The sequence below is a fragment of the Protopterus annectens genome, chromosome 6.part0 (genome assembly GCF_019279795.1).
Source record: "Protopterus annectens isolate FY-2018-M chromosome 6.part0, PAN1.0, whole genome shotgun sequence".
NCBI lineage: Eukaryota > Metazoa > Chordata > Ceratodontiformes > Protopteridae > Protopterus > Protopterus annectens.
In genome coordinates this window covers 1,931,410,775-1,931,438,004 of record NC_056737.1, presented here as the reverse complement: position 1 = coordinate 1,931,438,004, position 27,230 = coordinate 1,931,410,775, and the positions used below count along the sequence as shown (strand labels likewise).

The window sequence follows — 27,230 nt, the reverse complement described above, 5'->3', positions numbered from 1 at the left end:
TGTATTTAAATTTACATATATACATGCAGTAAATATAGTATTAGTTACATAGATTCATAGGTAGGTACTAGGCTATCAGCCCTACGGTCTATACAAGCCTAGCCAAAAAGGTACCCTGGCTTTCGCCACCCAAGAAAATTATTTTTCTGTGCCCCTGTCGAGCAGAGCCACTGAGGTGATCCCCGGAGTGAATTTCCTATTTCCCATCCAATCAAACTTTTTCTTGAAGAGTGCTAATGAGGAGCTTTGTTTGATATAGTTTGTTTGTTCCAGAGTATGGGAAGTCTCTGGGACAGGAATCTATCCCTCCAGCATATTCCGTTTATTGTGGTGACAAGGTTTAGGCCCCTACAGTGTGTAGCTCGGAGGGATTGGGATTTCTGTAACTGGAGCATGTTCAACAGCTCTGGGTTTGACATAGCCTCAGAGTAGGCAACATGCGACGGAGTAAAGCTGAAGTTTTTTTTGAGACTGTCTGCGTTGGGCATCTGTTTGAGGCCCGTAATCCTCTGAGGTATTTCTGTGGCCTTTCCAGTTGTTGTAGAGGTCTTGCGAGGTACATACCAAAAGGGGCGTTGTACTCTATAATGGGTACAATGAGTGACGAGTAGAGGGAAACAATGACCTCTTTTTCCTGGATGAGAAACCTTTTGTGATTAGGTGTGCCACGCAGAAGGATTTCCTGACCACTGTGGCGATGTGATTAATCAAAGAGAGACTACTGTCCACCCGTGTCCCAAGGTCTCATCACACTTTCGGTGTTAAGCAGACTACCACTTATGTGGTAGCTCATGGGTACAGAGTTTTTACCAAAGGGGATGACAATGCACTTTTTGGCATGGAGCTCGAGGCCATGGCTTTGACACCAGGCATCTGTCTCAGTGAGGCCCTTTTGTAGGATATCCATATCTTTAGGAATTTCAATTATGGCTCCTAGTTTGCAGTCATCTGCGAACTTCATTAGCCAAAGACCTTCTGTGTTAGCCTACACTTCAGAAAAGTAGATAAACAGGAGGGGACCCAGGACTGAACCCTGTGGTACTCCACTTGTCACTGGTCTGAAGTTGGATTTGGAGTCTGCTACGTTCAATGTGGGTTCTGTCAGTGAGTCAGTTGGCAACCCATCTTGTGACATAGGTATTTATACCTAGTTTAGTGAGTTTATCTATAATTCCAGAGTGGGGGATGGTGTCAAAAGCCTTGGGGAGATCTAGATAGGCTGTGTGAACCACCTTACCCTAGTCTATGGCTTTGGTGACTGCTTCAAAGTCAAATCAGGTTTAGGAGACATCACCTGCCTTTTACAAACCCGAACAGGGTGGGGTCCAGAGTTTGGAGATTACCAGTGTCTTTGTTTATAGGTTCCATGATGATACGTTCTATGGCCTTGCAGACCAGGCTCGTTAGGCTAATGGGGTGGTAGTTACCGGGGTCTGTGGTGGCTCCCCCTTTGTGGAGTGGGATAACCGCTGTGCGCCATTCAGTAGGCACTAATCACAGCCTCACCTCAGGCTTTAACATGGTGCTTAGGTGGAGAGCCAGTTCATTCTGTAGTTGATGTAGAACGCAGCCTGGGATGTTGTCAGGTCCCATGGATGTGGTGTTATTGGCTTTGGAGAGAGTGCAGTTTTTTACCTGTGCAGCTGTGATTACAGGAACTTTGCATTCTTCCGGTATAGAGATGAGCCCTTTTGGGTGCCATTGTTCTGTAACTCAGATCAGATCCGAGTGTTGCCATTGAGATTCTTGACAGCTATAGAATGCGTCGTGATTGTCTTTAGAAATCAGTGGTGATTTTGTTTTCATAACTAGCTTTGGAGGATGTTTTGAGGTATCTCCGCTTCTTACGGAGGCTGACCAGGAGTTCTTACAGTCATGTCAACATTAAATAGCACTTGTCAAGAATATCGTGGAGCAATGACTAAAGAGTTTTGTTTTCAGCTGTGTGGTGCATCTTCTTGTTCGCTGGTATTACGAATTCCAGGTATTTGCCCCCATGACAGCATTCAAGATTTAGCAAAACTTGCTCATTCATTTGCAAGCAGGGTTGATAAGTAGTTCTTTAACGGTTGTGCTCATCCAGTCCCTGCAATTAAATTCTGGACACAGCAATCCAGGCTAAAATGAAAATATGTATATTTATACTTTTAGCTCAAGTTCAACCTCTCAAAACATTACATACAGCAAGCTACTTACTGTGCTATGACAATAATGGCTACTTCAGATCGACATCAAAACTTCTTTCCCATGTCAGTGTCTATGACATGCCATTGCAACAATAATACACCCTTCTACTCTGAAAAATCAATTCAAAACACAAAAATTTCCTTCCTCATAAACTACTATATCTCTTCCTACAGCACTATGTTTAAAATACTGTTCCTTACCACAATTACAACTATTTTAACAAATCTGCCATGCATGTGAAACAGAGCTGCTTAACACAGTCGTAAATTGACAAAGTAGAAAAATTGCTTCAGTTTTGACCTCTGGATTTTGTATAGTCACAGTTTTTAATTCATCACTTAAGAATGTACATTTTCTTTGGCTCATACATTTGTAGAATGTGTATACTGTTGCAAATATCTACTCAGCTAGCCTTTGCAGGCAGACTAAATGGGTGGCACATTACAGCAGTTCTACAATGCACGCTACTACAGCAGTTCTACAATGCACACTAGCAGCCCCTTTACCAGTGATGGTTATTTAGCGCACAAAAATCAGTTGAAGTCTGTTAAGCTCACTCTTCAAGAATTAATTTATCAGTTGCGGTTAGATCTCCCCTCCCCATTTGATATTTCTTTAATGTCAAAGTCGGGGAAAAAAGCTCCACCTTACTGCAAAAAATATATAATCTTGGTTAAATGCAAAACAGACAAAAATTGAAATGAAATTCATTGCACACAATCTCTTCACTTAGTCAAGCACGAATGTAGAACACAAAAATAGAGACAAAAACACTTGCTATTTTTTTACATAAAATCTACTTAGACACATTAAATTAGGATAATTACATGGTAGAGCAGGTGAGGAGTGTAGGCAAGGTTCAATTAGTGTAGGGCAGCATGGGTGACAAGTCTGATGAAAAGGTAGCAGAAAGAGGATGTTGTAGTTTATGAAGAGAAGTGCAGGGAGTTTGGAATAGGACAGTAGCAAAGGATGTAGGGCAAAACAACCAGTGGAACAGATTATAAATTAAGGGTTTTACAAGGGGTTAACCTGGAATGGAGCAAATGCAGACAACAGTATTATGAATGAATTTTTAATGACTTAAATGATTAAGACATGACTGTTATTAGTATGAAATTCCAAGTTTTAGCCACAGAGTTAGAATACAGCAGTGCCTGGATTTTTGTGGCTTACAGATGGAGCAACTCTGTAAACTAGATTGTAAGGTACAATTTGGAAAGTAATGAATAAATCCAAAAAATAAAAATTACGCTCAGTAGGGTAAATGCCTCATTGCTGAGAATAAATGCATTAAATCAGTCCAAACAGTAGAGCAACAGCAAGGCAAACAGGCAGCTCAAACTTAATAAAATCCACCATAAATGTTTATTGCACAATAAATTGGTAAGTACTTTCACTACATAGCTTCCTCAGACCTTCTAGATATGAAACACTTAAATTTCTTTATAAACTGAACACAAAAATTTAAATTTAACGCAACCAATCAGGTGCTTCGCAACAGTAATACATTAAGATGTTAATTAAAATCTGCTGCATAATTTAAGGTGACAGATAAATACATCCAAAAACATATGTAAATATATATTTAAATATACATATCATCTATTAAGTTTCCTACTTTTTAACAAAGGTTTTACTGAGACTCGCTCAGAGTCTTTTGTCTAAATCAACTCATAGGCAAAGGACTCAATGAGCAAGCCCCAAATAAAACCCTTGTTAAAAAGTAGGAAACTTGGTAGATGAAATGTGTATTTAAATATATATTTACATATGTTTTCAGATGTATTTATCTATTTAGGTCATTATTTTTATTACATATAGCACCTTAAATTATGCAGCAGATTTTAATTAACATCTTAATGTATTAATGTTGCGAAGCACCGGATTGGTTGTATTAAATTTAAAATTGCTTTATAAAAACTGAAGTGTTTAATAGCTAGAAGGTCTGAAGAAGCTATATAGTGAAAGCGCTTGCCAATTTACTGTGCAATAAACTTTTATGGTGGATTTTAAGTTTGAGCTGCCCGTTTGCCTTGCTGTTGCTCTACTGTTTGGACTGACAATTTGGAAAGTAGTGCTAAGAGAACAGTACTGAGAGCTGGATAGGGAGGTTTATTATTTTACAGGTTATGACCGAGTATACACACAAGGTGGTGAGGTAGTTCTAACTAGTTTAGTGCCTTAAAGTACAGGACTGTGTTGGATTTGAGGCAGTTTTGTTTGCAGCAAATTATACAACTTTACTGTAATAAAATCACACTAAACTGTCCTTACATAAGCTATTACCTACTTATTGACATTTGTTTAACCAGGAAGTTTATCTGGTTCTAAGGTACTCAAAAAAGAAGCAATAGAGAAGGATTTGCAATACATTTTACTTTATTCCAGAAAAAGTTGTTAGCAAGATCATAAAGGCTTACAAGTGTTGTACATTGACGTCTGTAAACTTTCACTTCCAAAAACAGTGAAAGTAATTCAGTTTTCTGAGAAGTTTTAACAGTGGCATATTTACAGGTACATTATTACAGATCCAAAAAAGAGATAGACCAGGTTAACCAGAAATTCATATTAGTAACAGAAATACTTATGAAAGAGGAATAGGATAAAGGAGGGAGTGTCCTAGGAGTAACCAGAGAAGACAGAGGATTTCAAACTCTATGGTGTAAACTGGAAGTTAGGGTGAATAACAAAGATGGAAGCATTCCAGTTATATGCAAAAAGTGGAATGTTTATAGATATCTTACTAAAAGGATACAAGCCCTGAACAACATATCCTACACAGAGTCAAATACCTGTCACAGACTAAGTGGTGACCTGTGTCTGGGATAAAATGCATCCCCTAACCCAATATGGATGTATTTAGTGCACATTACTACGTCTCTGGTTCAAAACCTCTTATGCAACAAACAAAAAAAACTCCACTCTTACTTTGAGTACTGGGATACATTGATCATATTTTGTCTTAATGTTCACTATATCTACACACTACTGGGCAAAGAGTATAAAGTTATTTGTTATTGTTTTATAACCTGTGTAGTGTTGATGTTATTGTTGTAAAACTTGAATAAAAGAGATTATCAAACACACACACAGACTTTGGAGGAACAGGTACATCTTGCAGAGGATACTAATGCCCTGAAACAGACTCCATATCTATTTAAAACAAAGTTCATTCCTGTCCATATTCAACTGCAACTTGGATCTATGGATGGGGAAACAAAACGTACCCCATGACTGACCCCTGTACTACAAACGGACAGAGGCAGCTCCTAAATGTTTTATTTCATGCATGGGTGCCTTCAATTATCTATGGTATACGATTCCCAGTTATTTCATTAGAGGCACTATAAAAAATGCCATGAAGCAGATCAATTAGAGCAAAAAAAAAAAAAAAAAAAAAAAAAAAAAAAAAGGAAACTGGCTAGACCTAAAAAAAAAAGGACCCACAAAGGCAGCTAGCTTAGTACTTGAAGAACTTATGGACAATTCACCCCGGAATGGAACAGTGTAGGTTGGCAGTAGATCTAACAGTGGAACAGGATTCCATTTACTTTTTGGCAACTAAGGCCACTGGATTTTTGTGTTTTATGGATGCTAACAAGTAGTTTTTCATTAGCTCAAAGAGTTCTACAGAAAGTTAAGGACAAGCATCACATTTGTATGTAATGCTGTGGAAGTGACCAGTTGGAGCTATGTCAGTGAAACAGTCTTTGACAATTTAAAACCTTAAGGACTGAGCAGGAGGATGGTACTGTTCATCAGTAAGCAAATTTCACATCTTATACTTTTAGTTTTGATTTAAGTGAGGCTTGAAAGTTGGTAAGGATTGGGCACCATACAAGAGAAAAAGGTAGGAGATAAGTAGCTGCCAGGGTGATTTTAGAGGTATTTAAAAAAGTTAAAAAAAGGAAAAAAAAAACACAAATACTGCAAATTTGAGGTTGCAATGTATTGCAACTCCAAGCAGTTGTGTAGGAGACTGTTACTTATATTTTATTCAGTGAGAAAAGTTAATTATTTTTAAAATCAGCCAAATGTACTTTGGGGAAATGAGCCTAGTTAAGTTTTCCTAGGGTCAAGTAGTAGTTTGACATTGTGAAGACAAGTTTTCTATGGTGGTAAAAGCTTCTTGTAATTTAGTGAAACCATGCAGCTTTTCCAGGTCCAACATAATAAAATTCTACACAAATAGATTAGAGGTTGTTAATGCTCAATGCTAGAAGCATCAACAAGAAGCTGTACTCTCTAAAAGCACTCCCACTCAAGAGTGTGAGGACATCTGTGCAGTTACCGAGACATGCTTTAAAGCTACAGAAGGCAACCCAGTAGTACAAGGCTATAATGCCATCCACACATTTAGACCAGCTACTGCAAAAGGAAGAGGTGGAGGTGAAGCTATACAAGTAGTAAGAAGACCTCCAAATTAGTCAAATATAACATGCTTAAATTTAGCTGGACATGGAATAGCTCAAGTCTAATATCATATCCTTGCACTCTACAGGTCCCTGTCTGTGACCCAGGATAAGCATACCACATACCTGAATGTACTGGAGCCACTCACAATTCAGCCCAACAACATATTCATGGGTTATTTCAACTATCTCACTATAAAGTGAGATACATACACAGCCACTAATGTGCAGGCTCAAAGTTTCCAGCATTTTGTCAAAGCAAATACATTTAATAGTTAGTCAGCACACTTAGGAGAGCAAATATCCTGGATCTCTTACAGACATATGAAGGAATGTCCCCCCCCCCCCCCCGTGTAATGTCCTCACTGGTCAGATCAGATCACAAAGTGGTCACCGGTCAGATCAGATCACAAAGTGGTCACCCTTGAAATAAAGAAAGGCTGAACTTCAAGCAAACCCAGATCCTTGCGTTTTCCAAGGCCAACCACCTCATATTAAGTGATGGCGCAGCTATATTCTAAGTCCAAACTCCTAATGCAGTGGCCTATGCGGCAGTGTTTATGGAAACCCTGTACAAGTAAATAATTGAACAGAATCAGAGAGGAACCTAACCAAAATAAGTTTTTAAGACAAACTCCCAAAAACAAGCCCACTTGGTGGGCCCACAGTATAAATAGATTGCGCAACAAAAGAAAAAGAAAACGCTGTCCAAAAGACAAAACTCACAATATCAACAAGCAACTCAGAGAACTAATAAAGTCCACCACAGCCAACTTTGAGACAGAAATAGCCTCCCAAGCTGAAGATAAGTAAAACATGTCTTATGGTTATGTAACTCAACCTCAAAGGGAACACCCAGCCAGAACTTAGTTCAACAAGTGTCCATGGTAGTAAGACAATCTACCTAGCACAACGTGCAAGAAAAATCTGTGCAGCAAAACAAAGACATGGTATCCAAATCTAGAGAGATCATAGTACTACTATATATATATATTAATTAGTATATTCAGGGTTGAGTATAGCATACAATGCACCCTTTGGCATGTTCCTGTTGAGGAATTTGCAACAGCTGGAGTGGCCACAGATATCCCTCAGTAAAAAAAAAAAAAAAAAAAAAAAAAGAGTGCAAGTACATCCTATGAGGACTTCCTCAAAGTTCTGCCCTTCTATTCTGTCTTGCACACCACTGAGGAGCAATCTACACCTAACCTACAAGGCTCTCTCCGATCTGGCTCTGATCAGAGACAAATTCACAAAATAAACTGCACTAGAATTACCAAATCTCAGGATCTACACCTCATCTATGACCTAAACAAAACATGAGACCGGTATGCGTCTCAGGATTACCCCTTCTCTGGAACATACTCCCTATCCATGTGAAACAAAAACTCTTCCCAAAGCCTACTCAAACACAACTTGGACCAATGGATAAGAATTTGCAAGTTTATCCCTGGCTTGTCACCTGTGGCCCTTGTGGGCAGGGGCAGTGTGCATCTGCTGTAAGGTGCAAGCATGCACCAAAACCATTATAGCTTTTGGGCACTGATAATTGGGAAAATGGGGGCACAAATGGCTAGGCTTAAAAAAAAGGTTCCAAGGTTGATAACCTAGTAACCTCCTATGATCCTAAGAAGTGTGGAATCAGCATATTAGGAAGGCATGCCCAAGAGAGGAATCAATATCACTGATGAAGATAAGGGAAGAGGACCAAGAACCGAGCCTAGGGTTACAACTGTGGTGATGGGCAGATATGGAGAGGGTGTTCTGCCACTTGAGACAGATGCCTTATCAGATAAGTAACTGCTACACACACACAATCATGGGGGTGTGAAAGTGTCAATATCTATCCCCCCCCTCAAAAGTAAACTGCTTTTTAAAGGTGTGGGTACAAACCCACATGTTCCAATGCTGCTCTTCTTAGGCAACCTGCTTGCTGAGCAAAAATGGCTACAATGATTCTGAATCAAACATAATTATACAAGAGGGGAAGCCATCTTTACTCCGGTCTGTATTTTATAAACACACACAAAAAATTACACCCACCCACCCCCTCATCCTTTGCTACAGAATTTAATTCACAAACTACAGGCAACTGGGCTTATGCAAACTTAGAAGAAATGAATGAGAAGCTGCATCTAGAAGATGCACTACTCAATGCAGTAAGAAAGGCAAGCACCAGTGACTAGAAAAAGGTGAGAATTTCTGGCTAAGTGTTGCAACCATGAATTTAGCATACATAAGTAAAAGGAAGCGAGTCTCCCACAGGGGTGGTAGGAACAATTTTTTTGGGTAGCTTTCATGGAACTTCTTTTATGTCCATTTACTCTGAGTGAAACTTCAAGAAATTTAAACTTGGAACTGTAGGGGGTAGCAGAAGGGGTAAAGGTAAGAAAATTACAGTACACCCATTTAAGAATTTCTCAGTACTTCACTTTAATCAAATTAACACATTTACAGATAAATATTTAATTCTTTTGCAAGAGTGCACCTAAAATTAAAGTTTTTCAGCTACTTATTTTAAGAAAATTGCATGCATCTCCCCTGAAAAAGCCTTGACCTCTTCATTTGAAAAAATTAAGTCATAACTGAACCAGAGTTCTGCTAAACAGTTTTACAAAATGGCATTCCCCTGATGGAACATTACACAACCAGCTGAATTCCAAGTTTTGGAAAAACTTGGAGATTTGATAAATTATACAAAGTACACTCATATTACAGCATATTTAGTTCTAAAGCTGCAATTTAACCAATTTCTAATTTATTCTCATTTACAAATATCTGATCTGCTGACAAGACATGAGAGGTGGAGTTGGGGAGTCTCACATAAAGTACCTCCCTTAAGTCCGAGTGCATGTGTGTATCCAACATCTTCCTTATGTTTATACATTTACACACCTTTGTCCATTTGTGTTCCACTGGAGGAAACAGTTATGTAGTCACCATAACGATCGATGTATGTGGTCCATCTCGCCTACATTCTTTACTCACGGGTTCAGAGCAGAGAATCGGCTCAGATTCTGCCAACTTATTTCTCTAGCACAAAGTCTCTAATTGGCTGGGCTAACCCGGTATCCCAAGATGTACCTCACCCTAGCCCCAGATCTTGTTTGCAACCATTCCAGTCATAACCCATACACAACCAGCACTGGAAGGAATTACAGCCAAAAGGAAAGAAAAATAAAACACTGATCTTGAAGGGTTCTCAGAGCCAATATTCCTCCAAATCCTCTAGGAAGGGGGCAGGTGGGAGGGTACGTAAGAATGTAGGTGAGATGGACCACATACATCGATCGTTATGGTGAGTACATAACTAACTGATGTTATGTGGTCCTATCTCGCCTACATTCTTTAATCACGGGACAGCGTCCCCAGCACCTCTATCCTGGGAGGCTCATAGGAAGATACTCCTGAGAAAGTACAGTTTTGTACCTACCATAAATGTAGATGTTAGAGTGCTAATACAGCTGCAGTCATAACAGATGGGTTCTCCTGCTGTCAGGCGGGTCCTCGGTCGGCCGAATTCCAAAGTCTAGGTCGTCGCTTCTTCCCCGACGTCAGTGCGACAGGGGTATAAAAGAACCAGCAGAAGTCATTTTCTTCAGTTTTTCTTGCCCCAGATGTCAGGTGCCCCCAGAAGGAAGGCAATACATAAAATTATGTAGTAATGCAATATAATCAAAAAAACAGTAGTTGCAAGCAAATACACCATAAAAGAATACCCCTAAAGGGGAAGGAGGGAGGGAAACCTGGACTGCAGCTGTATTAGCACTCTAACATCTACATTTATGGTAGGTACAAAACTGTACTATGTTCATCGTGCATACAGCTGCAGTTATAACAGATGGGTAGAATCCCAAAGCTAAGAAAGGGGTGGTAGGCACTAGGTGGAACTAGGAGCCAAAATGCCCTGCAAGACTGCAGTGGCAAAGCCTGCTCTAGATTTGGAGTATAATGGTAGGTTGTAGTGTTTGGAGAAGGTATGCACAGAACTCCAAGTGGTTGCTTCCAAAATATCCTTGGTAGGAACTCCTCTGAGGAAAGCTGCAGAGGTGGCTGTGGCCCTGGTGGAATGAGTTCTAATGCCTGTAGGTACAGTTTTGCCATGAAAGGAATAGCAAAAACGTATGCAGTGGGCTATCCATTTTGAGATTGTCTGTTTGGAAATTGGCTTTCCTTGAGCTCCTACCACATAGGCCAAGGTTTTGTTCTGTCCAAATAATAATAACGCAGTTGCCTGTGGATGTCCAAGGAATGTAGTAATCTCTCCTTTGTTTTGAGGATTGGGATGAAAAGTAAGTAAATGTATGGCCTGATTTAAAGCTACCCTGGATACAACTTTAGGCATAAAGAACGGGTTGGTTCGTAAGGAAACTCTGTCCTGATGGATGATGATAAAAGGCTGGACAGCCATGAGAGCCTGTAGTTCTGAAACTCTACGACCTGAAGTGATAGCCAGAAGGAAAGCTGTTTTCCAGTACAAATATCGCAAATCTGATGAGGCAGCTGGCTCAAAAGGAGGCAAAGTCAGTTTTTCCAGAATGAAATTAAGATCCCAAGCCGGTATTGGTCGTTTCCTTGGAGGTCTTAAATTCTTAGCCCCTCTGAGGAACTGTCTTAAAAGAGGGCGAGAGAATAAAGGAGGATCAGTGTTGTATTCTGCAGAAATGGATGAGGCATGGATTTTGATGGGAGGAGAATGAAAGTCCACTGCTTAGCAGTTCAGCCAAATATTGTAGTATTTGAGGTAAATTCAGTTTTCCAGGGTTCTGGCCCCTTTTCTCATTCCAGACACAAAAACGTTTCCATTTTGCGGAGTAAGCTTTTCTAGTTGGCCTTCTGGCCTCCAAAATGACATCCTGCACCTCCTTGGAGAGTAGGGCCTGCTGTGATGCTAAGGAATCTTCCATGCAGCTAGATTGAGTGTTTTTAGCTGACTGAAGAGTTTTGAAGCTGTGCTGAGTCAGAAGAGGCATTAGAGGTAGGGTCCATGGAGGGGAATATGTCAGGCTCCTCAGGAGTGGGTACCAGTGTTGCCTTGGCCAGTCTGGAGCAATGAGGATCATCTTTGGTCTGTCTGCTCTGGTCTTCAATAGGACTTTGGGCAGCAGAGGAAGAGGCGGGAAGGCATAAACAGTCATTGATGTCCAACTGAAAGAGAGAGCATCCACTCTCCAGGCCTTTGGATGGAAGATCCTAGAGCAGAATTTTGTCAATTGAGGATTTTTGTGGGAGGCAAAGAGATCTATGTCTGACCTTCCCCATTCTTGGATTATTTCTGTAAAAACTTTTCAATGCAACTTCCATTCGTGTGGATCTGTCATATTCCTGCTTAGGTTGTCTGCCAGCTTGTTTTCCTTGCCTGACAAGTACTGTGCTTGTAGTTCCATTCGTAAGTCCATGGCCATGTTCCAAAGTGACATGGCCAGTCTGCATAGGAGATAAGAATGTGTTCCTCCCTGCTTGTTTATGTACCACATAACTGTCCGTTCTTATCAATAGTTGACCTGGTTGTAGAAGGTCCTTGAAAGCTATAATAGCATTTATTACTGCTAGCATTTCTTTTTGATTGATGTGAAGGTGCTTTTCTTTTTGGGACCATTTTCCCTGAATGCACCGGTCTGTCATGTGCGCCCCCCAGGCGTAGTCATAGGCGTCTGTTGTGATGACTTGATTTGCTTGAGGCTTGCTGAATGGAAGACCTGTGTTTGTTTGACATGCTTGAGCCCACCACAGAAATTCCTTTTGCAGACATGGAATTAGTGGTATTATTGTTTCCAAACTGTGGCTGTGTTGAGACCATATGTTTTTTTAGGTACCATTGTATTTCTCATATGCAGATTTGCACATGGGATTAGTAAGATGCAAGATGCCATGAATCCCAGAGCCTGCAGGATTTTCCTTGCAGTCAGCCTGGTGCAATTTGCCAGTGTTCTGAAATATTGAATTAGTTGCCCCTGCTTCTCTGGTGTGAGGTAGGCCATCTGGGTGTTTGTATCCAAATTGGCACCCAGGAAAGTTATATTCCGAGAGGGTATTAGCCTTGATTTCTCTTTGTTGACTGTGTATCCCAGAGAGTTTAACAACATTATTACATAAGCCAGATGTTTCAGAAGAATGTGCTTGCTGTCCGCTTGGATCAGGCAGTCATCCAAATAAGGGTATATTTGTATCCCTTGAAGTCTGCAGTAGGCAATTACTGATGCCAGGCATTTTGTGAATACTCTGGGCGCAGTAGATAAGCCAAAGGGCAATGCAGAGAATTGATAATGGGTTGAACCTGCAAGAAATCTGTGGTATCTTCTGCAATTTTGTCTGATTGGGACATGCAGGTATGCCTCCTTGAGGTCCAATGTTACCAGCAAAGACTCCTTGCCCAGCATGGGAAGAAGTTGCTGTACAGTGAGCATCTTGAATTTTGGTACGAGTAGGAATGTGTTTAGGATGGAAAGATCCAAAATAGGTCTCCAATCTTTTCCCTTCCTTGGCACCAGAAGTAGCCTGGAATAAAAACCTTGACCTTGTTCGTGTGTAGGTACCTCTTGAATAGCTTTCATGTTTAGAAGATCTGAAATTTGCTTTTGTGCCTCTGCCCTTTGATTGTGTGGCAGTTTTGGCATGCCTCTCATTTTTGGAAGGGTATGAAAATGGAATTTGTAGCCTCTGTTTATAATGTCCAGGGATCCATTTGTCCTCTGTGACATGCCAATTTTTTGAGAATAGTGCCAGCTTTCCTCCTAAGGGGGCTGCCATTTGAGACCTGGTTGGCCTGCAAAGAGGAAAGTCATTGGGTTTGCTTTCTGAAAGATTGCGAGTTGTCCTCACCACCTCTTTGTGTAAGAGCTTGCCATTGTCTGCCTCTGTACGATCCTTGTGATTTGTCCTCTGCCCCTCGGGCGCCTGTATCTGCCTCTTTGGGGTCCGTCTGTGGCAGGAAAGGACCAGTTTTTGGAAGGCCAATTTCTACTAAAACGTGGGGGTTGAACCTGCAGAAATTCTTTCACAGTTTGCATTGATTTAGCTTTTTCCTCCATTTTCCGTAATACTTCCTCAGCATTTGCCCCAAATAGTACATCCTTTTGGAGAGGGGCATCTAGTAATTTAGCTTTGACATGATCAGGCAAGGCTTGTTCCTTGAGCCAGACATGCCTACGTATGACTGAGCCTGTAACAGCAGCTCTACATGAGGCCTCTAGGAGCATCAAAACCACATTGTAAGGTATATTTACCCACTTGTTCTGCACTATGCATCAAATCCTGCAACTCCTTCAAGTCTGGTTGTTCAGGTTGTGAAATTTTACTTTTCAATTGAGAGAACAGAAACTGTTGGTATTTTAGCATATGAAACTGACAGTTTAAGGCCCTCATGGTTAAGGTAGCCGAGGTATATACCTTTTTTCCCCACCTTTCTAAGGATCTGGAATCTCTCTCTCGGAAGGCAATGGATTTTTGGCAATGGAAGCCTCAGCTCCCTTGGGCCCCTGTGAGATGGTTTCTAGGTCAGCAGCATGGCTTTTGTAAAGAAATTGGTGCGAGTCAGGAACCCTGTAGTACCTGTCAGGCTTAACTGCTGACATCGGTCTGAGGCAAGAAAAGTTTCCCCAACGGGGTACTTGGCTTTTAAGAAGACTTCGGTTTCCAAATTTTTCGTAATCTCAGGAGCTGGCCGACCGGCACTTGCGATGCTTCGGGCACCGCGCGGCAAGAAAGACGGAAGAAAATGGCATCGGCTGGTTCTTTTATACCCCTGTCGCACTGACGTCAGGGAAGAAGCGACGACAACCAACGCCGGACCTAGACTTTGGAATTCGGCCGACCGAGGACCCGCCTGACGGCAGGAGAACCCATCTGTTACGACTGCAGCTGTATGCACGATGAACATTAGCAGACACCATTTTCTTCAGTTTTTCTTGCCCCAGATGTCAGGTGCCCCCAGAAGGAAGGCAAAACAAACTTATGTAATAATGCAATGCAATATAAATCAAAAAACAGTAGTGTGCAAGCAAATACACCATAAAAGAATACCCCAATCAGGTTGTATGAGGAGGTGTTTGTCAAAAGGCCTGTCCCAAGAGGGGATGGAGGGAGGGAAACCTGGACTGCAGCTGTATTAGCACTCGAACATCTACATTTATGGTAGGTACAAAACTGTACTATGTTCATCGTGCATACAGATGCAGTCATAACAGATGGGTAGAATCCCAAAGCTAAAAAGGGGTGGCAGGCACTAAGTGGAACTAGGATGCCCTGCAAGACTGCTGAGGCAAAGCCCGCTCTAGATTTAGAGTATAGTGGAAGGTGACGGTGCTTGGAGAAAGTGTGCACAGAACTCCAAGTAGCTGCTTCCAAAATATCCTTGGTAGGAACCCCCCTGAGGAAAGCTGCAGAGGTAGTTGTGACCCTTGTGAAGTGAGATCTGATGCTTGTAGGTACAGTTTTTCCATGAAATGAGTAACAAAAGCGTATGCAGTGGGCTATCCATTTTGAGATTGTCTGTTTGGAAATAGCCATTCCTTGAGCATCTGTAGCATAGGACACAGAGTTGCTCTGATTTTCTGAATGGCTTTGTCCTGTCCAAATAATAACGAAGTTGCCTGTGAATGTCCAAGAAATGTAGTGGTCTTTCCCCTTTGTTTCGTGGGTGAGGATAAAAGGTAGGTAAGTGGATAGTCTGATTCAAGGCTACACTGGATACTACCTTTGGCATAAAGGAAGGGTTGGTTCGTAAGGAAACTGTCCTGATGGAAAATGATGAAAGGTTGCACAACCATGAGGGCTTTTAGTTCCGAAACACTGTGTGCTGAGGTGATAGCCAGAAGGAAGGCTGTTTTCCATGACAAACATTGCAGTTCTGTTGAAGCAGCTGGCTCAAATGGAGGCAGGGTCAGTTTTTCTAAAATGAAGTTGAGATCCCAAGCAGGTACTGGTGGTTTCCTTGGGGGTTTTATATTCTTAGCCCCTCTGAGGAACTGTCTTAAGAGAGGATGAGAGAATAAAGGAGGATCAGTGTTGTATTGTGCAGAAATGGCTGAAGCATGGATCTTGGAGGAGAAGGAAAGTCCACTGTGTAACATCTCAGCTAGGTACTGCAATATTTGAGGTAAATTTAGTACCCAAGGATTCTGGCCCTTTTTCTGATTCCAGGCACAAAACAGTTTCCATTTGGCGGAGTAGGCTTTTCTAGTAGAAGGTCTTCTGGCCTCCAAGATGACATCCTGCACCTCCTTGGAGAGGAGAGTCTGCTGGGAAATCAGGGAATCCTCCATGCGGCTAGATTGAGGGTTTTCAGTTGACTGAAGAGTTTTGAAACTATGCTGGGTCAACAGAAGAGGCACTAGAGGCAGGGTCCATGGTGGGGAATGCGTCAGGCTCTTCAGGAGTGGATACCAGTGTTGTCTTGGCCAGTCTGGAGCAATGAGAATCATCTTTGGCCTCTCTGCTCTGGCTTTTAATAGAACTTTGGGCAGCAGAGGAAGAGGTGGAAAGGCACAGACTGTCAATGTTGTCCAATTGAAAGAGTGCGTCCACTTTCCAGGCCTGTGGATGATAGGTCCTTGAGCAAAATTTTTTCAGTTGGTAATTTTTGTGGGTAGCAAAGAGATCTATGTCTGTCCGACCCCATGCCTGAATTAACTTTGCAAAAACTTGAGGATGCAACTTCCATTCGTGTGATCTGTCATATTTCTGCTTAGGTTGTCTGCCAGCGTGTTTTCCTTCCCTGGTAGGAATTGTGCTTGAAGTTGGATTTGCAATTCCAGAGCCGTGTTCCAAAGGGACATGGCTAGTCTGCACAGGGGGTATGAATGAGTTCCTCCTTGTTTGTTTATGTACCACATCACTGTGGTGTTGTCTGTCCTTATTAATAGCTGGCCTGGATGCAGTAGGTCTTTGAAGGCCATAATAGCATTTTGTACTGCTAGCATTTCCTTTTGATTGATGTGTAGGTGCTTCTCCTTTTGGGACCATTTGCCCTGAATGCACTGATCTGTCATGTGCGCCCCCCAGGCGTAGTCCGAGGCGTCCGTTGTGATGATTTGATTTGCTTGAGGCATGCAGAAGGGGAGACCTGCGTTTTTTGGCATGCTTGAGCACAACACAAAAATTCCTTTTGAAGACATGGAATGAGTGGTATAATTGTTTCCAAACTGTGGCTGTGTTGAGACCACAAGTTTTTTTAGGTACCATTGAAGTTTCCTCATATGCAGCTTTGCACATGGGATCAGTAGGATGCAAGATGCCATGAATCCCAGAGCCTGCAGGACTTTCCTTGCAGTCAGCCTGGTGAAGGTTGCCATTTTTCTGAAGTATTGAGATAGTTGCCCTTGCTTCTCTGGCGTGAGGTAGGCCATCTGGGTGTTTGTATTCAAGCTAGCACCCAGGAAAATTGTTTGAGAGGGTATTAGTTTTGATTTCTTTTTGTTGACTGTGTCACCCAGAAAGTTCAACAACTTTATTACAAACGCCAGGTGTTTCAGAAGTATGTGCTTGCTGTCAGCTTGGATCAGGCAGTCATCCAGATATGGGTATATTTGTATCCCTTGAAGTCTGCAGAAGGCAATTACTGACGCCAGGCATTTCGTAAACACACTGGGCGCAGTAGATAAGCCAAAGGGCAATGCAGAGAATTGATAATGGGTTGAACCTGCAAGAAATCTGAGATATCTTCTGCAATCTTGTCCGATAGGGACATGCAGGTATGCCTCCTTGAGGTCCAATGTTACCAGCCAAGACTCCTTGCCCAGCATAGGAAGAAGCTGCTGTAATGTGAGCATCTTGAATTTTGGTACAAATAAATATGTGTTTAGGATGGATAGGTCCAGAATAGGTCTCCAATCTTTGTCCTTCCTTGGTACCAGGAAAAGTCTGGAATAAAAACCTTGACCTTGTTCTTTTGCAGGTACCTCTTGAATAGCTTTCATATCAATGAGAGCTGAAATTTGTTTTTGTGCCTCTGCCCTTTTTTTTGTGGCAGGTTTGGCATGCCTCTCATTTTTGGAAGGGTGTGAAAGTGGAATCTGTAGCCTCTGTCTATAATATCCAGGCTGTTTGCATTGATCTTACCTTTTCCTCCATTTTCTTTAGTACCTCCTCAGCTTTAACACCAAACAATACATATTTTTGAAGAGGTGCATCTAGTAGATTAGCTTTGACATGATCTGGTAAGGTTTGCTCTTTGAGCCTAGCATGTCTACGTATGACAGACCCTGTAACAGCAGCTCTACAGGAGGCCTCTAAAGCATCAAAACCACATTGCAAGGTATGTTTACCCACTTGCTCTGCACTATGTAACAAATCCTGCAACTCCTTTACATCTGGTTGCTCAGGTTGTGTCATTTTGCTTTTCAACTGAGATAACAAAAACTGTTGATACTTTAACATATGGAACTGACAGTTTAATGCCCTCATGGTTAAAGTGGCCGAGGTGTATACCATTTTCCCCCACCTTTCTAAAGCTCTGGAATCTCTCTCCGAAGGTAATGGGTTTTTGGCAGTAGAGGCCTTAATTCTCTTGGGACCCTGTGAAATAGTTTCTGGGTCAGCAGCATAGCTTTTGTAAAGGAATTGGTGTGAATCAGGAACCTGATAATACCCAGTCAGGTTTAACAGGAGTTGGAGGTAAAGAATCTGGGTTGAGGCTGGCTTCTGTGTACACATCATCTAAAATATCCAAGACAGGAGGGATAGCCAGAGGCCTGTGCTGAGGAAGCAAGAGAAAGTCCCCGAGCCTGTTCTTGGAATCTGAGTAATCTTGACCTTCCCAGTGAAAGTGTTCCCTCAAGGTGTGTAAGGTTTCCCCAAAAGAATAGTCCTCGGGGGGGAATGAGGGGATGGATTCCTCAGCATCAGAATCTTTAAAAGGGGAATATGAATATTCCTGGTCCTCAGAATGTTCTGAGGTGATAGAGGCTTGTTCTGAGGAAGGGTAGTCTTCCTCCAATCTGGGTCTTTTGTCCGAGGGGGGGGGGGTTGAGAACCCCTGATAAGAGTAATCAAATCCTCAGTCATTTTGAGCATCTGTTTTTTAGGCATGGGGCCTTGAGAGGGGCTCTGTGGAGCTTGTCTTTTAGTTTTCATGGTTGCTTTAGATTTTGTGAAAGCCTTAATGGAAAAAGAGGAAGGCCTGAAGACACCTTGAGAGGTGGCAGGCCTGTCTAAATTCTGAGTTTCCCCGCCAAGGTTGGTGTCGGTATCTGTAGTCGGAATGGGCGCCGAGGAGCCTGCGACCTCGGGCACAGAAGACACTGCTAAAGAAGCGTCATCGGTACTCAGGGGCTGCGTAAGCGCCTCGCTGAGAACCGGAGCACCTGTAGCTGGCTTTAGCGTGGTGTCGGTAGAAGTCGCGGACCTCGTATGCCGGTCCTTATCTTTGCATCTTTTACTCAAAACTTGAGTCTGAGTATCAGACGACATAATGCAATTAAACTTTTTACCAAAATAGTGTTGGGCGAACTCCGCAAGACGCTTAGTGCGTTTGTTGAATCTAGCACAAAAACGACAGGCCGAGACGTCGTGGTCTGGGCCTAAGCAAGGAATGCAGAAGGAATGGAAATCCTTATGCGGTATTTGCTTCACACATGAAATGCAATTATTAACTTCGTCTGACATCGGTCTGAGGCAAGAAAAGTTTCCCCAACGGGATACTTAACTTTCAAGAAGACTTCGGCTGAAATATTTTTCGTAAATCTTAGGAGCTGGCCGATGGGCACTTGCGAACTGCTTCGGGCACCGAGCGGCAAGAAAGACTGAAGAAAATGGCGTCTGCTGGTTCTTTTATACCCCCTGCTGCACTGACGTCAGGGAAGAAGCGACAACCGACACCGGACCTAGACTTTGGAATTCGGCCAACCAAGGACCCGCCTGATGGCAGGATAACCCATCTGTTATGACTGCAGCTGTATGCATGATGAACATCCATGGAACCAAAGGAAGCCCGGCCTCTAGAAGCCACGTCCAGCTTGTAATGAGTAATAAAGGTGCGAGAAGCCCAGGTGGCCGCAGCACAAATATCACCCAATGAAAGCCTGGCATGATAAGCTACTGATGTAGACATTGCCCTGGTAGAGTGAGCTTTGACGGGAAAAGGTACATTTCTGCCTGCTGACGAGTAGATAAAGGAAATACAATCTTTGATCCATTTAGAAATTGTGCACTTGGAAATCGGAGAACAGAGCAGGTTGTCCTAAGGACACAAACAGCTGATCAGACTTCCTAACATGCTTAGTCCTGTGTAAATAGAACCTCAGTTGTCTGTGCACATCCAACTGATGGAACCTAAACTCCACTTTATTGGAAAAGCTTGGAAAGAACACTGGTAACTCAATAGATTGATGGAGATTAACAGTGGATGACACCTTTGGAAGGAAGGATGGGTTAAGTCTCAGGGAAACTCTGTCCTTATGAAAGGTCAAACAAGGAGGTTTAATGGACAGAGCTTGATGTTCTGATACTCTTCTGGCCAATGTAATGGCTATTAGAAACGCAGTCTTCCAAGATAATTACAATTCACAGGTGGCAGCTGGTTCAAAGGGCGGTGAAGTGATGGCTTGTAGAACAAGGTTTAGATCCCATGGCATGCAGGTTCTGAAACAGGAGGGCGAAGTAACCAGGTGCCTTTCAAGAAGGCCTTACAGACTTTAGGGCCCATAAGAGAGGGCTCGTAAGATGTATGAAAATTGGAAACTGCAGCCAGCTGCACCTTAATGGTAGCGGGTGCGGAGCCCTGATGGAAAAGTATGGCTAAAAAAAACTAAGACCAACAGAATTGGAGCTGTGAAGGGGTCCAAACCTTGGGCCAGAGCCCAAATGGAGAATCTCTTCCATTTGCTGGAATAAATCCTTCTGGTGGAAGACTTGGGAGACTAAGACAAGATGCGTACCACTTAGGTGAAAAGGAATGTCGTCTAACTAATGATGGAAGTGGAGCAGCCAGGCTGTCAACCTGAGGGTTCGCAGGGAGGGATGGAGTTGTCCTAACATGTGAATCAGTAGGTCTGGCACTGGGTCCAAAGTCCAAGGACCATCCACTGCGTATCGCTGAAGAAAGGGAAACCATATTTTGAGGCCAGTGTGGAGCAATAAGAATCATCCTGCTTCCCAAGGATATGGCTTTCTGAATCACTCTTGGCAACAGAGGAAATGGAGGGACAGCGTAGACCAGAACAGGAGGCCAATCGTGGACTAGAGCGTCCTTGGGTGACTCCCTCTGTGGGGGGAATCAGTGTGAAGTACTTGCTGCATTTGGCATTGAGGGGACTGGCGAAGAGATCGCAGCAAGGCTGACCCCACCTGTTGAAAATTTGAACCACCACTCGGTTAAGGGACCACTCGTAAAACATCAGAAAAGCTCTGCTCAGCCTGTCCGCTATCACATTGGACCTTCCCAGAATGTGCGTTGCCACTAAAAACCATTGGGAAGGTACTGCCCAATGCCACACCCGCATGGCCTCTCTGCAGAGGGGATAAGACCTGGTTTCCCCCCACTTGTTCAGGTACCACACCACGGACATGCTGTCCGAGTGAATTGTAATCGTTCCCAGAGGAAGAGAGTTCTGGAGTGCTCGCAACGCTAGAAACACCACTCATCTCCAGAACATTGATGTGCAGGTGTACCTTGCGATCTTGCCACGTGCCTTGGACCGTCCTGCCAAGATAATGTCCCGCCCACCCCAGCTGGGAGGCGTCCGTGGTCACAGTGGCCACTGGAGACAAAGGAATCAAGTTCCTCCCTTTGTCCAGATTGGTGGAACATAGCCACCAGCAGAGGTCTTGTTTGCACCGTTCTGTGAGAAGTATTAAGTGGGAAAGAGGAAGTTTCTGAAACTACCATTGGACCAAAAGGAGCAATTGTAGGATCCGTATGTGTAACCTGGCTAGAGGCACCAGCATGATGGTGGCGGCCATGGAACCCAAAAGCTGGAGAACTAACCTGGCTTGAACTCTTTTGAGGGGCAAAAGTGCATGGATCTGAGACTGCAGCACTCCTCTCTTGTGGCAGAAAGGCCCGCATTTGAATAGTCTAGCTCTGCGCCTATATGCTGTGAGGGCAGCAAGGCAGACTTTTCCCAGTTCAAAATAATTCTTAGTTGTTGACAAAGTGTAATGGTAGCCTCCCTGGCTTGAATGAGGAGATGCCTGGTGGGGGCAGCAAGAAGCCAGTCGTCCAGATATGGAAACACCTGGAATCCCTGACGTCTCAGGTGAGCTGTCACCACTGCCAAACATTTGGTAAACACCCTGTGGGCTGTGGTGAGACCAAAGGGCAGGGCACGAAACTGGAAGTGACTGGCTCCCTGCCGGAAGCGCAAGTGACTCCTGGATGCCTTGTCCATTTTGATGTGGTAGTAGGCATCCTTGAGATCGATGGAGCACATCCATACTTTTTCCAACAATGGAAAAATGGACTGAAGCACGACCATTCAGAACTTGGACTTCAGAACGTAGTGATTCAGTCGACAGATCCAGAATGCGTCTCAGGTCCCCTGTTCTTTTCGGCACCAAAAGAAAGAGTATTGAGTAAGTTCCTGATCCGATATGGTCCAAGGGGACTGGTTGGATGACTTTCTAGCAGCTTTGCAACTTCTAGTGCTGCTTGATCCTGTTGACTGGGTGGGATGTCCAGGATTATTCTGACTGGAGGGGGTGTGGATAAAAAGGGGATAGTGGAACCTCTGGTAACTATTCAAAGCACCCAACGATCCTGGGTGATGCTTTCCAGGCTTCCAGATGCAACAAAATTCGGCCCCCGACTGGCTCCGGAACAGCACAGTCGGGCAATGCCTCAGGAATGCTGAAAGGAAGACCTGCGAAAGGAATCGCGGTCTCCCGAGTTGCGGGGGCCTCTTCTGTTTCTAGGACGGCGTCTTCCAGAATAATTTCCCCCTCTTCTGCCTCTGGAGGGGAACTCCCCTTGAGCTGCAGGGAAGGACCTCAGACTTCCTGAACTACATTTTCCCCCCTCTCTGAGCCTTGGGGTAAGGCCTAGAAGGGAGAGAGAAATGAGCCCCTACGGCAGATACGGTCTTTCCCTCCTGTTCGCATCTGGTGAGGGCGTCTTTCACTTTGGTCCCGAAGAGAGAGGACCCATCAAAGGGGGAGTTCAGTGAAGGAAGACTTAAAGGCCTCCGCGAAATGACACAGGCGCATCCAGGCTTGCCTTCTGAGAGCTACACCTGAGCTAGCTGCCCTACTCGCCCATTTGGCTGCATAAGATATGAGCCTCATGGATGAGTTGACAATGGAACCAAGGGTAGACAACTGGGCGTTAACAGACTGCGCTACCGCCTCCGGCATGTTACCCGTCAAGAGCATCTCCTAACTCCTTAAGGAGATCTCTTTGGAGCAGAGTGAAATGACAAAGGTAATTCAGCGACCGCAAGGTAAAGGTCGCTGAAGACAGGGTACGCTTCCCGTACCGGTCCATACTCCTGGACTCTTTAAGAGGATGGACAAAGAAGCCCCTGCGACTTCCTGCTGAGTGGCTGCCGCCGCCACCAAGGCATCTACTGAAGCCCCTTTGGTCAGGAACTCATTCCCTGGGGGAGCAGAAAGGAACTTATTTGGACGTCTGGGCACCGGTTCCATGGAATCAGGGTTCTCACACACCCTTCGACAAATCAAATCCAGGAGTTAGTTGAAGGGTGGAGACACCCAGGAGGCAGAGGGTTGAGCTCTGAAGGCCTGGAGGAATACTGACTCCTCCTCAGAGGGGGTCTTGGAAGGCCAGTCACCTCTCTGCCTCAAAATCTCCAGGATGTCTGAGAAAGATGTCATCGGAGGACGACTTGGGGGACCCCTCTGACTCCTCGAGGTCAGTATCGGAAGTGAGGGACTTGTCCTGGGAGTGTATTTGCTTCCTCTTGCACAACTTCTTTCTAGGGGGCTCCTCAGGCACAGACTCTGAGGGGCAGTCAAAGTAGGGGACTGCTCAAGGGGGTATCCCCAGACCTTCAGGCTCCGCCATCCACGGATAGGGGGCGGCAGAGGCTCTAGCCGGGTGTAGGGGACAGAGTGACCGATCCAGGTGATGTAACTGACGATCTGGCCAGTGCGCTCCTCATGGCCTCGAAGGCAGGTTCCCCCCGAATCAGAGGACCGACCTGTCTCAGAGACCACGACCGGAGTAGAGATTCCCCGAGCCGATGCACAAGAGGGAGGCTCTGAACAGACAGGAGTCCCGAGGCATCCCCCTCGGGTCCGACTGAGGAAACCAGAGTACCGAAACCAGAGGTCGGAACAGACATGGTTGGAGCAGACGCCGGCCCCAATAAGCTCACACTGGGTATCGGAGCGGACACGAGAACATCACTCGGCATGGAGCACTTCGGCTCAGACGACAAATGGGTGCGCGGAGGAGGAATCATCGGTACCAGAATAGGGACTGGCTCCGGAGCCGACTGGGTCAGAGCCGATAACGGTTTTGCTAACCCCGGCGACTGCAGGAGCCTCTGGACCACCCTATCCACATCCAAATCAGACAGCCTAGAGTATTTTGAAGAAATAGGAGATCGGGATCTCCTACCTGGAGACGCAAGCCTGACACTGGGTGACCGGCTCCGAATAGGCTCCAATAATAATCGGAGCCGAGGTAGACTCCAGTACAACAGATACCTCCTGCGGCCCAGAGGACAATGGAGACTAGGGGAAGTAACCATTTCCAAAACCTTCTCCTGCAGCCCTGAGGACAATGCAGCCGAGGAGACAGTAACCACTTTTGAAACCTTCTCCAAAGGCTCCGGGGAGGCAGACTGAGCTGGAGATCTTTTCTTGGCCTTAGAAGGCTTAGACTTAGCACTAGAAAACAAAGAAGAATATAAGGCCTCCTCAAAGGCGGGCTTAATCAGGCCCTTCAAAATCAGCTTATTTTTTTCTTTCCTGCAGTAACCTAGGGCTAAAAACGTGGCAAAAACTGCAGGACTCTTGCAGGTGAATAGCACCAAGACAATAAACACAGATGGAATGCCCATCTATAATGGACATTTTGTAGCCACATTTAATACACCTTTTTAACCCGGAGGGTTTATGCTCTTTCTGCTCTTTAGACATGGTAATTAACCGCACACTCTCAGACAGCGACAGACATAAGGGGAAGGTGGGAAAAAACAAACAATGATGCCAAGGAAACTCTAAATTAAGCGTTTCTTTGGAGCAACAGGGAAACTAACTACCAACAAGAACAAAACCAGCAGTTTTACACAACGGAACACAGGAGAGGACTAGGTCCTCTAACTTAAACAGGCCTAGCCTGCGAAACAGAGGGATACCACAAAAACACACTACTCAACGCTCACAATGAAACTTGCCAAAAAGAGAAGACTAGCTATTAAAATAGCATTTACAAGGTAACAGACTGTGAAAATATTTAGAAAAAGTATTTGAAAGGGTACTCAGCCACAGCCAAGCGAGACCACGTCCTAACTCTAAGAGCGGCAAACGAGATCTGGGGCTAGGGCAAGGTGCATCTTGGGATACTGGGTTAGCCCAGCCAATTAGAGACTTTGCGCTAGAGAAATAAGTTGGCCAAGTCGGAGGCGATTCTCGGCTCTGAACCTGTGAGTAAAGAATGTAGGCGAGACAGGACCACATAACATCACAAAGTTAATATTTTTGCAGAGAATTTGGAGAGAAATAAATCTAGTCTGTCATTATGTAGCTAACACACCACAATTAAAAAGTATAGTTAAAGTAATTAAACTCACATCTCATTAAGCACACTAGTAGAATTGTGTATTCCACAAAATAATTTGTCTTGATAAACTTGTAAACCCAAACAAGTTGAAAAGGGATACATGTTTCAATATCTCCCCATACCTGTAGAAGAGCAGCAATAGTGCCAAAAGAGTGCCACAGCATAGGTGCCAGGTCAGGCACAGATTCTCGCTTCTTACTCAACTCAAGCAATGCATTTTCTCGTGTCTCAGGACTGGAAAGCTCATTAATCCACTGATAAATCTTCTCTCTGTCCACCTGAGCCAGAGCCGTCGCCACTGGCTGCAAAAGAAAAAAATCATTTTTGTCAAATTAATGGAATTGGCTATTTTTCAGAAATACTAATTCACGGAAATATTTAGAAAACTACATGAAACAAGACTTACTTGTACTGCATAAAAACAACAAGAGTTCAACTACTTAACCACAGCAGCACAGTGCTGTAAAGGCATGCCTGAGAATTCAAGTACTGGTCCAGAGAATTAAAGTGCTGCAGTGGCACTGCTGTCACAATATAGGTTTTGCTTTCAGATAAAGTTCCCATAAAGGGTGCCTTCTATGCAAAGTCTTCATTTCCTCCCTACTCTGCATGGGAGTTTTGCAGGGGTCTCGGAGATCCTATCACAGAAGTAACAATAAGGTGAACTGTCTGTAAAATAGAATGCATACGCTAACATGGGTTTACTCTAATCATTCACATCAGATTCTGTCTTATATCAGCTGCTTCCTAGCTGAGGCCCTAGCTTCCAAACAATTTAAGCACAAATAAATGTAATGAAATTAAAAGATACTTCTCTATCAAACAGCAACTGCAATCAAAGACCACGTAGGGTAAAAAATGAATGTCCGTTAACATGTTAAAGATTCCAGGTTTATAAACTGCAGAAACTGAAATACTTTTGAGGTTTGTATAAAATGAACCAAAAGCACCTATCATAGCACATGTTAAAGCAGTTATGCTAAACATCACACATCCAATGGTGGCATGTTAATTAAAAATGTGGAGTGAATTTTGCTTATCTGTATGCAATGGGACTGTTCTAGTTATTTTATTTATTTTTTTTAACCCCAAGCACAAGTTAATCCATGCAGCTCCCCTGAGCACAGCTCCCAAGTCTCCTAAAAAGGCAAACTCATTTAGGGAGTCAAAATATAAGCTTATTAAATTTTGACAAATCACTGTGCTAAACAAAAAACATGGCACATGAGATGGTGCACATCAAGAGCAACTACATTTCTACCATAAAAATTGAAGTGTTCACATCTGTTAATTTCAAAAACAGATGTGCAGGGGGGGCAGAGCCTAGATGGCCAACTGAAAGCAGCACTTTTTTAGAGCTCCACAAACTTCTTAAAACAGGGAAAGTTTATTTTTCCAAACAAAAATAATATCAATATTACAGAAAAGACTACTACTTCAACAACTCTGGTGGCATTTCATCAAGATTTTCCTGTCAAATTAATCTGGAGATTGAATTACTCATTTCCACAAAGAGAAACAAAGAACTCGCACACTGATACTGCTGTGAAGAAAGAAACACAGTTGATATCTACTACATTACAAGAACTTTCCTTGAAAATAGATGGGTTCAAAGAAAATCTAGAAAATCTTAAAAGAAAATAACCAAAAACAAACTGACATCTTCAAAGAACTTCTACAGTAACATCAAACTAAAATCGCAGATATTGAAACTTCTGTGAATGACAGGGGAGACTCTGAGATGAGGAAAATAAAAATGAATTTCTTTAACAGAACACTTGGCTGACAAATAAATTAGATCTGGAAAATAAAGAACCACCAGCATAAGAATCTTTGGTCCGAGAGGACTGAAGGTGAGGACATTATTAAATTTTTAAACACATGGCTACCTGAATTTCTACATCTAAAAGGAAGGTCTCTCCTATGGAAGAGAGCACAGAGACATA

General features: G+C 43.4%; 1 protein-coding gene across 1 annotated transcript in view; it reads right to left on the bottom strand.

Annotated features, from left to right (window-relative positions):
* Positions 1-27,230, bottom strand: part of CNOT9 (CCR4-NOT transcription complex subunit 9) — an 824,888-nt gene that overhangs the window by 618,879 nt on the left and 178,779 nt on the right. The window contains exon 2 of the mRNA XM_044075238.1: positions 25,407-25,586. Within this exon, the coding sequence (XP_043931173.1) occupies positions 25,407-25,586 (180 nt within the window). The remainder of the gene's footprint in view (positions 1-25,406; positions 25,587-27,230) is intronic.